This window comes from Podarcis tiliguerta, assembly GCF_965153285.1.
Source record: "Podarcis tiliguerta genome assembly, chromosome: 3".
NCBI classification, from domain to species: Eukaryota; Metazoa; Chordata; class Lepidosauria; order Squamata; family Lacertidae; genus Podarcis; species Podarcis tiliguerta.
This window is the reverse complement of record NC_139536.1, coordinates 103,101,993-103,114,052: the sequence shown is the minus strand read 5'-3', so window position 1 is coordinate 103,114,052 and position 12,060 is coordinate 103,101,993. Positions and strand designations below refer to the sequence as shown.

The 12,060-nt window shown below is 41.8% G+C and overlaps 1 protein-coding gene across 6 annotated transcripts in view; it reads left to right on the top strand.

Moving 5' to 3' along the window:
• MACROD2 (mono-ADP ribosylhydrolase 2) overlaps window positions 1-12,060 on the top strand; it is a 987,387-nt gene that overhangs the window by 602,290 nt on the left and 373,037 nt on the right. For all 6 annotated transcript variants that reach the window (XM_083431708.1, XM_083431705.1, XM_083431709.1 and 3 more), the window contains exon 8: window positions 11,871-11,944. In XM_083431708.1, coding sequence (XP_083287834.1) covers window positions 11,871-11,944 — 74 coding nt within the window. The remainder of the gene's footprint in view (window positions 1-11,870; window positions 11,945-12,060) is intronic.

Sequence of the window (12,060 nt, the reverse complement as noted above, 5' to 3'; positions counted from 1 at the left end):
TAAGCAGAGGCTTGACAGCCATATGTCAGGAGTGCTCTGATGGTGTTTCCTGCTTGGCAGGGGGTTGGACTCGATGGCCCTTGTGGTCTCTTCCAACTCTATGATTCTATGATTCTATGATTCTAAGTGCTATTCAAAACACAACTCCAGAAAATTGTATTTGTGAGCTTGCATGAAATCCGCATTGCAGTTCAGTGAAAGTACTGCCTATGTAAACCAGGGAAATTGTAAATATGTTCATTCAGCAGCGTTCTGTACTTTCTGCAGTTGTCAAAGTAAGTTATATCTCATGGCTCTGGATATCTGCAGACAGGTTGTGGCACCCACAGATTTTTTTCCCAAGCAAGTCTAAATGACATCTTCATTTTGTCCATAGCTTCATAATGAGTATGGCTGTATATCTGTCATATATGAACTTTCATTGCACCAACTTACGTGATTCAGTACCCAAGATTAAGTAGGGCATTGTAGCCGGTGTTCAAGTTCTTACATGAGCTTCAAACTGGGCTATCCGTAGATCTCTGGGTGGTTCATGACACAAAACAAGAGTCCCATTCTGCTGCAAAAGAAAGAAAGAAAGAAAGAAAGAAAGAAAGAAAGAAAGAAGAAAGAAGAAAGAAAGTGGTGGCAAGGTGGTGTTCCAGTTGTGTGGACAGAGCAATTGTGAAGGTATAGGCTCTATGTGGATTTTCAGCTGAGCATGCTCCATGTGTTTTCACTCCCTTTGGATGTTATTTGAACAGGGCTACTATCTCAGTCCTGGGATTTTTCTTAAAACCCCAGAGCTAGGAGTTTCAGTTCCTTTTTGGCTGAAAGCAAATTCTCGTGATTATGGAGAAACACCTAAAAATTATCAGAGTTGTTTCCTTGTATGAATGCACAATATCATATTTGCAGTGCTATAAGTTGAACAATCGGCTTATTTTATCTTCAGACTTTCAATTGACTCCAGACGTGAATCATAAGCCAGGAACCTCACTAATAACCTCTATGGATAAGAAATGTGAAGTGTCATCCTGATTTGACAGGAGATCCCCATTAATCAGTGTCAAAAGGATTGCTTCGTGACTAGTTTCTCTTTAAACCATTGCTTAAAGGGAGCCATTATTTTTAGCATGTGTTTCATGCTATGTTGTCAATAAAAAAACAGTTAAAATCTTTATTTTCACATTTCTGATTCCTCTCCCTTCTCTCTCTCTCTCTCTCTCTCTCTCTCACACACACACACCTGTACTCCACACACCATCTTCATGCTCCCTGTACAAAGGTTATTGGCTTTTTTCAGACTGATGTTAATGAAGAAATCAAAAAGAGAAGTTGGGAGCCAAACTACTTCTATGTGATGCTTCCTTGCAGAATGATCAATATTTTTTCCACTGGTTCACTTTAAATGATTGATGACATGTACTTTGTAAACTTGTTGGAAAAGATAAAACTGTGATGCTTTCTCTTGCTCAACAGTGACTGAGCTTAAAAGTCTCTGATGCTGAATATCCTGTTGTCTTCAAATCTAGAATAAGACAAATAATGAATTCCTGTCATCAAGTATTAGGTTCACTCTTTTAGCGGCCAATCTATTTTCGTGTTATATCCTAGATTCAGAGTTCTGAAACTAATTTATTTTCATTTGTATTTCTTGCATGCTCATTACATTTAATGCATTTGGCCTATATACCCCTCCAATTCTCTTTTTTGAACTTATATTGAAAAGAAAGAATCCCAATAGTTGCTTAATGCTGGGAGCCTGGAAGCAGACCCTATACTTTGAAGTGCTGCTGAACTGTATCATGTGCCCCTTCTACATCTTTGAATTAGTCATGTGCCTTTAAGAATAAGTAGTCCATCCAGTTTGGCATAGTCTACATTGGACAATGGCTATCGAATGACCCAAAAGAAAACCAATAGCAATTAGCTGGGTAGGATGGATAAACATCATATGCTTTCTTTGATTCTGATGGGCTTAGAGATTTGGTCTTTCTCCAATTTGATTTAAGTAGCACTTCACCAATGCTGAGACTATGAATGTTGTAAGTTAATTTGTGTTGTTCTGTCCCAGGCAGTGGTCCCAGCCAGGGGACAGGGCTCTGGCCTGAGCAGGGGCATGTGCTAGATGCAGATTCCATGAACTCAGAGACGCATAACACAAGTTCAGGATTTGGAACACAAAGTGAGGTCTAGCAAAAGTCATGTTCTAGTATGGAAAAGTCGGATAAAGCAGAGGGTAGGTCCCTGTAAGCATGATCAGGGAAAATCAGAGGTCAATGTCCAAAAGGCAAGTCTGTTAGCAACTTGGATAGCTTCAGGTGGAACCTAGGCTGACAGTCAGACAAGGTAAGCTTGAATGTTATTCCCAACCACCAGAAATACCAGTCTGGACATTAAATGAGACTTCAGGTTCCCCTGAGCAATTAGCTCAACCCTGATTCTTACTAGTGATTCTTACTCTTAAAGGGCCCCAGCCTAGTTTAGGAACCATTGACTTGTGTGATAAAAGGGAGACCTGTGTTGTATGTATGGCCTCTAAGGCATAGCTGTTGAAGGCTGAAGAAGGCCATGCAACCTCTTCAGGCCCAAGAAGTCCTAGCATCATGTGCTCCTCTGGTACTGAACTCCTAAAGGGGAATGGGGCATTGAAGGCGCATTCTGAGTGCAGATCCTCCTTCCAGTTTAAGCTGTCCAGTCTATGGCCTTTTGCCCCCAAGGATGGCGAGTCTTATAACAGCTGTGTCACATTCTTTTGTTTGTACAGGCCCACTCTGTAATACACGGACTTGCACAAAACACTCTGTCACTTGATTGCCTTTCCAATTGCTCTGCCCACTTTGACATAAAAAGATAATCAGCACTGAACTGAATGTTAGGAAAGAGAGGCTGAGATTCAATAGATAGAAAATTAAACTTGAATTTGAGCAGCATGGGTTTCTCCACACGTAGATCATATCGGCTAGCAATTTTGAAATTTTAATACTGATTTTTAATTTTTATGACAAGGTGAACATTGAAAGCTGCCTTATTCAGAGACAGGCTAGTCCCTCCAGTGGAGTATTGTCCATATCAGTCTCTCCCAACTTCCAGATGTTTTGGAATATAACTCCCATCATCCCCAGACATAGTGGCCAATGATCAGGAATGGTTTGGAGGGCACGAGGTTGGGGAAGGCTAGTCTGCACTGACTCTCTGGGGTTTCAGACAGGGGTCTTTCCCAGCCCTCCTTAGAGATGCTAGGGATTAAACCTGGTACCCCTTCTGTATTGTATCACTGAGCTATGGTGATGTATAACTGGCTGTTTGTGGTGAGTGCCGACGAAGGTTAAATGAAGTATGATAACTTCTGAAGGGCTATTACTGTTGTTCACTTTCACCGTTCCAAGTCACTATACAGAACTTCCTTGTGTAGGTGGGGCAATATAACAGCACCATGTGTTGTAAACAAAAATTGCCCTTTTCCCTTATCGGGTATCCAAGAGCCCATATAGAGTCCTTACAGGGGTCCCCTATTGGTAGGAGATAAAAACAGAGGCCAACCAGAGAATATTGAGAAGCCAAGCAGCTAGTAAGCCTGATCTTTATTGATCTGTTGCAACAGGGTCCTCACTCACCACACACGGGAGGGAGGAGGAACCCGGAACAATGACACACAAGGCCTTACATAGACTTTTGAAATTGCCACCCTGTAGATCAAGACCACCCCCAGAACATCATACATACATCACAGAAGGGGTGTAACCTAAGACCACCCCCCAGATACATCATACCTACATCACAGAAAAGGCAGTCTAAAACAGAAATTTGAATGTTGTTTTTTCTGTTTGCCAGGTTATCTGATTGCCTTTCCTGATAGTCTGTCACCCATTAAAATTACTCAATTCCTGAGACAATGGGAAAGCTCTCTAACCCCCCCTTCCTCCTTGCAGGGAAAACATTTGGTCAGTTTGGGAATCAAAATGGTTTCAGGTCAGTCTTCCTGTGCTGATCTATGTACGTGCTTGGTTGGGACACTTATGAATATTACCATATATATAAGACCTTTAAAATTCCTATCACACATGAAAAATGATCAACCAAATTGCTAGAACCAGTACTTGTTTCCCCGCTGTAGCAAAATACTTCTTAAGGGAAGAGGAAATAGCCCCCTTGATTTCTGCAGCACTGGAGTTTTAGTTTACTAAGATAAGTCCTTGAAATATTTCTTGCACAGGATGACAATGCACAATGCTTGTTTCCAATCTGGTGGGCAAGTGCCTGCATTGGATCCTGTCTCAAGCGGCATCTGTCTGTTTGTATATGACTTGTTTCTGCAACTCCCCTCCAGGATGTAGTACTGTGATCAAAGCATGACACTCATAGCTTGGGATCTACAGCTGCTCACCACTGTGATGTGCATTCTGAATAGACCTCCTCCCCTGCTAGTAACATTAAAGTTCAGAAGAGATTTATGATCAGTGTCAAGCAACTCTTCCTTCAATTGAACTTGGAAAATAAAAGACAGTTTTCCACATCAGATGCTATTATTGATCCAAACATTCCACGAATCATAATGTCCTCTAATGATGACAATCAAGAACATTATTAGCAAATACAGAAGACTGAAATAACCCCCTTTTAAATGTTGCATTCCCGCATTTCATATGAGAACCGAGAGTTGTTAAACTCTATTTTGACATTGTTGAAAAGGAAAGGGGGGGGGGAGACTCACAGGATTTTTGAGCCCAGACAAAATTTATCAGTCATCTTAATCCCACAGAAAAATGTTCTGCTTTAGTTACACTTCTGATTAGCTGAGGCTTGGAGGAATGTTTGCTGATGTGTATTCACCTCTGTTGTATGAATTGCTCTGAAAGCAAACATTGTGTGCAGCATTAGGACATGTAAATAACTGTATTAAGGTCAGAGAGATGTACTTAGAAGCTGTAAGAGAGCCCGAAGTAAAACAAAAGTGATACAGCAGATGGATTATGTTAGCAAACACCAATCCATACCTGTTTACTACTGTAGATAGGCTTTCAGGCAACACTAGATTTCACAGTTAAAAGTGCCTAAGAATGCCATTCTTCCATTGTGCAGTCATTAAAATGCATTGAAGTGAATCTCTTTCCTGGCATTTTTCCCATTTAATCTTCTACGCTTGCAGAAATAGCCTCTTTCCATTTTCTTGAAGTGCATCATGTGAAATGTGAACCACACAGTGCCTGAATATTTGTTAATGGCTTTTTGTGTGTGGGTGCATTAACTGATGATAAAACAAGCAAGAATTTTTTTCACTCACTTCTTTAGCTGATGCTATATATACACAGGAGGGGGCTGGGGAATCTTCTTGTTTTTCTGTGTAACCTGAAAATAACTAAAACAAAGCTATAGCAATTTTCTTGCTCCTTAACTTGCTGAGGACTGGACAAGTTATGGTCTTCATTTTCCACATACTGTTATTTTAAATTAGGCATGTAATGCCTTTTAAGAGTAGATTAGATGCTACCCTGCAAAATGCCTGTACTACATAATTGGACAGTCAAGATGTCTGATTGCAGAAAATAATACAGCACACAGACCTACATGTAACAGAGGAGAGAATAAAGCTTTAGCCCTGTGAATGTGTTCATTTTGGTGTAGAAAGGAATGTACAGTTGTAAGTGAGGGGAGGATAGAAGATTGGAATTGTGCCTGCTGGTGCCTCCCATTCCTTTATGCGTTCAAGGTACAACCTATACTCTTCATTTTGATAGGCTACCTGTGCTTTGGTGGGCACGTGTAGGTATTTGTGAAGACAGCATCTTGAACATGTGAAAGCTGACAAAAGTGTGATCCCAATCCCCGTGCTGTTTGTTCATAAATACTAATATGAACTTATGGAACGCAGGTGGCACTGGGGTCTAAACCACTGAGCCTCTTGGACTTGCTGATCAGAAAGTCAGTGGTTTGAATCTCCACGACGGGGTGAGCTCCCGTTGCTCTGCCCCAGCTCCTGCCAATCTAGCACTTCGAAAGCACACCAGTGCAAGTAGATAAATAGGTACCGCTGCGACAGGAAGGTAAACAGAGTTTCTGTGCTCTCTGGCTTTTGTCACGGTGTCCCATTGCAGCAGAAGCAGTTTAGTCATGCTGGCCACATGACCGGGAAAGCTGTGGACAAATGCCAGCTCCCTCGGCCTGAAGCGAGATGATTGCCACAACCCCATAGTCGCCTTGCCTGAACTTAACTGTCCAGGGGTCCTTTACCTTTCTCTTTCTTTACCTAATATGAACTTGTACTAATATGAACATCTGCACCTTGCTTCTCTTCCAAAAGATGAATCAAATGAACATACAATTCTGCTCTTACTTTATTCTCCCACCTCATTAAAAGCATTGTTACTGTTTTCCAACTTTATTATCTTTTTCAAGTTTATTTGAATAAGTAAGCAGAATAATTTGCTTTAGTCTCTCCCCAGTTCCAGTTAGCTCAGTTCTGACAAGTTGCAAATTGGGGAGCAGACATAGAAGTCACTACTCTAGCATCCTTGGAGTGCAGAGGAAGGGTCACTGCACACAGTCTGTGTTTTGTCTCCAAGAGTGGATCCAAGCATATACACGTTTGTTGATTTAATGAAACAGATATAGATCTGGTTCAAATTTTAAAATGGTTACCTTGTGTTGTATTTCCCCTTCTCTCGGAGCCTATTTATCCCCTCTGTTGGTAGAATGGGTCATAGAGAAATGGCTTTGCAGACTGGGCTGTGTCAGCTCACGATGGCCAGCAGCCATTTCTGAATCTGCCATGTATGACCATGGGAAATGGCTGCTAGCCGACAGTGTACAGCCTGGTTTATAAAACAAGTTTGCTTTCCCAGGGTTGCCATATTTCAAAAAGTAAAAACCAGGATACCCCAAAAGTTGTTGGGCTTTTCGATTGACTTGACAAAGACCCAGGACAAAGTGCCACCTTTCAGAACCCCCACCCCCACCCAGACATCAACTTTGCCTTTGAAATCTTGATAGTTTCCGGGAAAATCTGGACTTATGGCCGCTCTAGCTTTCCATGCATTCTGTACCAGAAGAATTATGTGGAAGGGATGGCAGAAATGCAACCATCTGATAGGCTGAATCGTCAGGCCATGTTAAGCAGCAGGTTCCATTAATATACCAGATAGGTGGGGGAGGAGGGAGGGAATGGCATCCTGACACTCATATCTGTTGTGTGACCTGGGTCCTAGAAGTATTGTTGTTGTTGTTTAGTCGTGTCCGACTGTTTGTGACCCCATGGACCAGAGCACACCAGACACTCCTGTCTTCCACTGCCTCCCGCAGTTTGGTCAAACTCATGTTGGTAGCTTCGAGAACACTGTCCAACCATCTCGTCCTCTGTCATCCCCTTCTCCTTGTGCCCTCCATCTTTCCCAATATCAGGGTCTTTTCCAGGGAGTCTTCTCTTCTCATGAGGTGGCCAAAGTATTGGAGCCTCAGCCTCAGGATCTGTCCTTCCAGTGAGCACTCAGGGCTGATTTCCTTCAGAATGGACAGGTTTGATCTTCTTGCAGTCCATGGGACTCTCAAGAGTCTCCTCCAGCACCATAATTCAAAAGCATTAATTCTTCGGCGATCAGCCTTCTTTATGGTCCAGCTCTCATTTCCATACATCACTACTGGGAAAACCATAGCTTTAACTATACGGACCTTTGTTGGCAAGGTGATGTCTCTGCTTTTTAAGATGCTGTCTATGTTTGCCTAGAAGCATTAATGGTGTATCACGAGGACTTCCTTTTATCAGATTTATTGATTGCATAGGAGAGGAGGTACTTTCTTTCAGTTTGGAAGGCCACATTCCTCAAAGAGGTGCATATTGGGGTGTAAATAATCTGTTTCCCCCTTGGACAGCAAGCCTGTCAAACGTGTCTCTCTTAAGCCGTTGTGCCGCTTGCCTCTGTCTCCTGGCTAATGCACCCCTGGCTTTTGGTGCCCTTGTCCTTTTCAGTATTCCGAAGGCACACTCACTGCAGCAACATAGGCCAGTGTCACTCTTATTACCTTTACCTGTTTTATCTTTTGTGAAATTGAGCCTTTAGCCAGAATTGTCTGAGCTGCTTCTCTAGCAATTGGTTACCTGTGAGACTCCTCGAGCTCATTTCACTCAAGTAATTTGATTCCCCCATGCTTATGAAGATTGCTTTTTTGCTGAAGGCCATCGTGGAAGAGAACAGACCCGTACCGTTATAAGCAATAACACAGCTCCAAGATAAAACAGTGAAAATGGTTGGAAAGCTGGGGTTGCATTCTAGCTCATGTCACTCATACCCTGTCAGTGACTAGCCTTGCCTTTTGCATTAGCTGTCATGATAAGGTAGCCCCTGGTTCATTTTATCACCTGCCCTGCTTCCTAAAAATCTGGTTGAAATGGTGCAGTAACTCTCTGGATATTGAACAGCTTCTTATCTTTCTGCAGGGTATGGGAAGAAGCTCTGCAATTCCCAAATAGTTACTGGATTTGAACCAGCTCCATGGTGGTAGATCGCATGCTTTGGTATGCAGAAGGTGTCGGGTTGAATCCTTGACATCTCCAGGAAAAGATTCTTACCTGAAACCCAGAGAGCTACTTCCAGTCACTGTAGGCAAACCTGAGCTATATAAATAGGCAACATGATTGTTAGTGTGTGTGTGTTTATATTGCTTTATCAGAGCTTCCAGCAAGGACACGAAGGTGTAAATATTAGCATTTTAAAGGTGAATCATTCCTGCTGGAAGAAAAATGTTTCTTTTGAAAATAGGCTATACATAAACAATCATATATTTTAGTTGGCTGAAATACTGTTTTGGCACTGTTGGCTGAAACACTGTTCATTATAATTTATGATCAAGAAGGCATAGAAGAGTAAGTTAGGGAAACAATGCACTGCGGAGGCCGTTGCTAAAGGGGTTATGATATTAATTTAAACTCATCTATAAATGGTGGGTATATACTGGATATGGGGTCATTTAAAAAAAAATCTTTTCCATGGATACAGCCATGCAATTTCCATCTAAAATAATGAGCCATGCATATAGAGCTAGGACAGAATTGGATCAATCAATCTTTCAACTATACCTTCTGTTCTGTATTCTCTATTAAAAAGGCATACAGGAACTTCTGCAGTACTACAATTCCCAGCAGACTCTGTAAGGCACGCAGGAAATAAAAGGATCAAGGAAATATAGTAGCAGCCAGGGGAAAGAGCTAGAGATTAGAAGAAATACGTTTCTAGTAAGCACAGGAATGGCTAGAGATCAGAACTGTTGGAGGAATAAAAAGGTTTAAAACAACCATCTAAAAAGTGATTTCATTGTTAGACGAACATCAAACTTGTCCTAGTCTTATACAGTCTGCCAAATTGGCATTTCCCCCTCAAAGCCAAATTATTATTATTATTATTATTATTTTAAAGAGGGATGATTAAATCTTTTCATCCATTCAAATTATATTTCAAAATGGTTCCTATACAGTAGCTCATATTGCCGTGCTTTGTTTTCTTATTGCCAAGGCTGAACATAATCTTAGAATGTTTAAGTCTTATCTGTTCTAAGAGAAATTATTTCTAAGCTAGGTATTTTCAAGTTTGCTTGTTGGCTAAGGAGGTAATTGTTTGGGCAATTAGCCAACATTTCCTAACTTTGAACTGAATTCATGTAAAAAAAAACCTTAGATCCGTGCTATCTAGCAGCTGTAGTTCAGGAAAATCGGCTTAACATGCAGAGTCCTTGCAAAGTTTTCAGGAGAGTTGCTGCTCAGCAAAGTTATTTGCTTTTATCTGGAAAGCTCAGATCTTGGAAAGCTTTCCAATGAAATTATTTGGGAAATTTCATGTGGGCCAGAACAAAGCAAAGCCATGAGATCAGATTCTGAGGCTAGACCAAAGAGATCAGCCTCAAATTGGATACGTCTCATTCAAAGCAAGGCAACTGTGTGGGTGCACACACACACACACACACACGGAATAAAATGTCACTTTGGGATCTTACTTTGAGAATTACTCTGTAGCATAACCTGTCTGTCTTGCAAACCCAGCTTTTGTCAGGAACCATCAGCAGTATCAGTATTAACGTTTTGTTTCTTTGTATGTCAATGACCTGCTATACAGCAGATGGAAGCAACCTTAGAATAATTTTTAGCAATAACACATTTGGAATTAATTAATCTAGAGCTAGCTACTAATGATGGCGAGGAAAGATAAGAACCAATTTTAAAGTATGTACTGCACTTCCTAATTATTTCCATAATATCCAAAGGATCAAAGGATCCAGATGGAAGGGGCCAAAGGGAGCACTTTGTACTTTATCACAGTACATTATATCCTATGACTTGGGATAGGAAAGGTTTCTGCCTAAGAGAATTGGAGAATTGGATTTGAGATTTGAGATGCGCTGGCATAATTGGGGTGCATGATACCTACCAGAACAATGAATCAGAATAATTGCGGCCCCATCATTTTCTTCCAGCGTACATTGACATATACATACAGAGCTCTGGGATCATGATGCAACTATGAACTTGCACCATTTCCTGCTGTGTGAGCCTGAACCTAGAGCTCTCTCACACACATTGACCCTCGCGCACAACTTCAGTGGCGTAGCGTGGGGGGTGCAGGGGGGGCCGGCCACACCGGGCGCAACATCTGGAGGGGCGGGCTTGCACTCGCAGCTCTCTGTCCCTACCTGGCTCACTCTCTCTCTCTCACTGCAGTGCTGGCTGTGCGAATCCGATCCGAGCCGCCAGGTCGCCGCCCACTGTGGAGGGGAGGGTGCCAGGCGTGCGGTGCGGTGCGGAGAGAGAGCGAGGGACTATCTGGGGGAGGGACAGTGCAGCGGGGGGGCGCAAATTACTTGCCTTGCCCCGGGTCGCCACCCACTGTGGAGGGGAGGGTGCCAGGCGTGCGGTGCGGAGAGAGAGCGAGGGACTATCTGGGGGAGGGACAGTGCAGCGGGGGGGGGGGGGAGGCGCAAATTACCTTCCTTGCCCCGGGTGCTGACAACCCACGCTACGCCACTGCACAACTTGGAAACTTTTACTTCCGCAGCCTCAGTTTCCTGATATATTAGCAATTGGGGAACTGTAGTGTATTTAACTTCTAGTTGATATACACCACATGCCAAAACTATAGTTTGAAGACTATGCATGCTGACCAGAGAATATCCATACATTATTCAAGGATTGTTGGAGACTATGCACAATGACCAGGAAATGTGCACATTTGGAAGGATTATGTGCACATTCTTGTATTTACACACACAAACACATTTAAATTACTCTCTCTGAGTATGCATTCATGTGCCCTTTGGATTGTGGTTCTGCTAATTCGAAAGGCCTAGAAGAAATAAAAGGTATAGCTGGCAACTGTTTTATGAATTTGCTTTAAACGTCATGTAACCACATATCATTATTAAATTATATTGCATGTTGCTCTTCTCTCCCAGGGTTGTTGTTTTTGTTTTTAATCCCTTACTATGGTCATATCCTAACTCAACATTGTCTCTCTTAATTCTTCATCTCCTGTATTTCCATTCTGTGGTTTGCTGTTCCTCAGGCTCTGGTCCTCTTTGACCAGAAAACCAAGGTTGCAATCCTGTAATTTCTTACTTGAGAGCAACTGCAATTAAATGCATTGGGACTTACTTCAGAGTGAACATACATTGACTTGCACTGTAACTGGCTTTTAAACAAAGACAGAGTTGAAGTTGTCAGATAAATCTGTTGTCAAAATGGGTCATCTCACTTACAAATAAAGGTTTGCTCTTAAATCAGGAAAGGTTATCCCAAAGGTTATCTGAACATATAGGCATAAAATATTTGCATCAAGTTATGCTGTTATGTTTAAAGATGTGTAGCTGCATGGATAAAAACTATTTCTTCTATTTCTTTCTTTGCTTAGGTTTTCCAAACGAGCCAGCTGCAATCATTGCACTTACCACAATCAAGGAATGGTTAAGCAAGAATTATCATGAGGTATGGCTATAGATATAAATTCAAAATCTTTCATGTTGAGCTTTGCATTTTCTTGGAAACCATGAGATTGAACAGTTGCACTGATTCCTAAATTGTGGAGGTAGTATATAAAATGA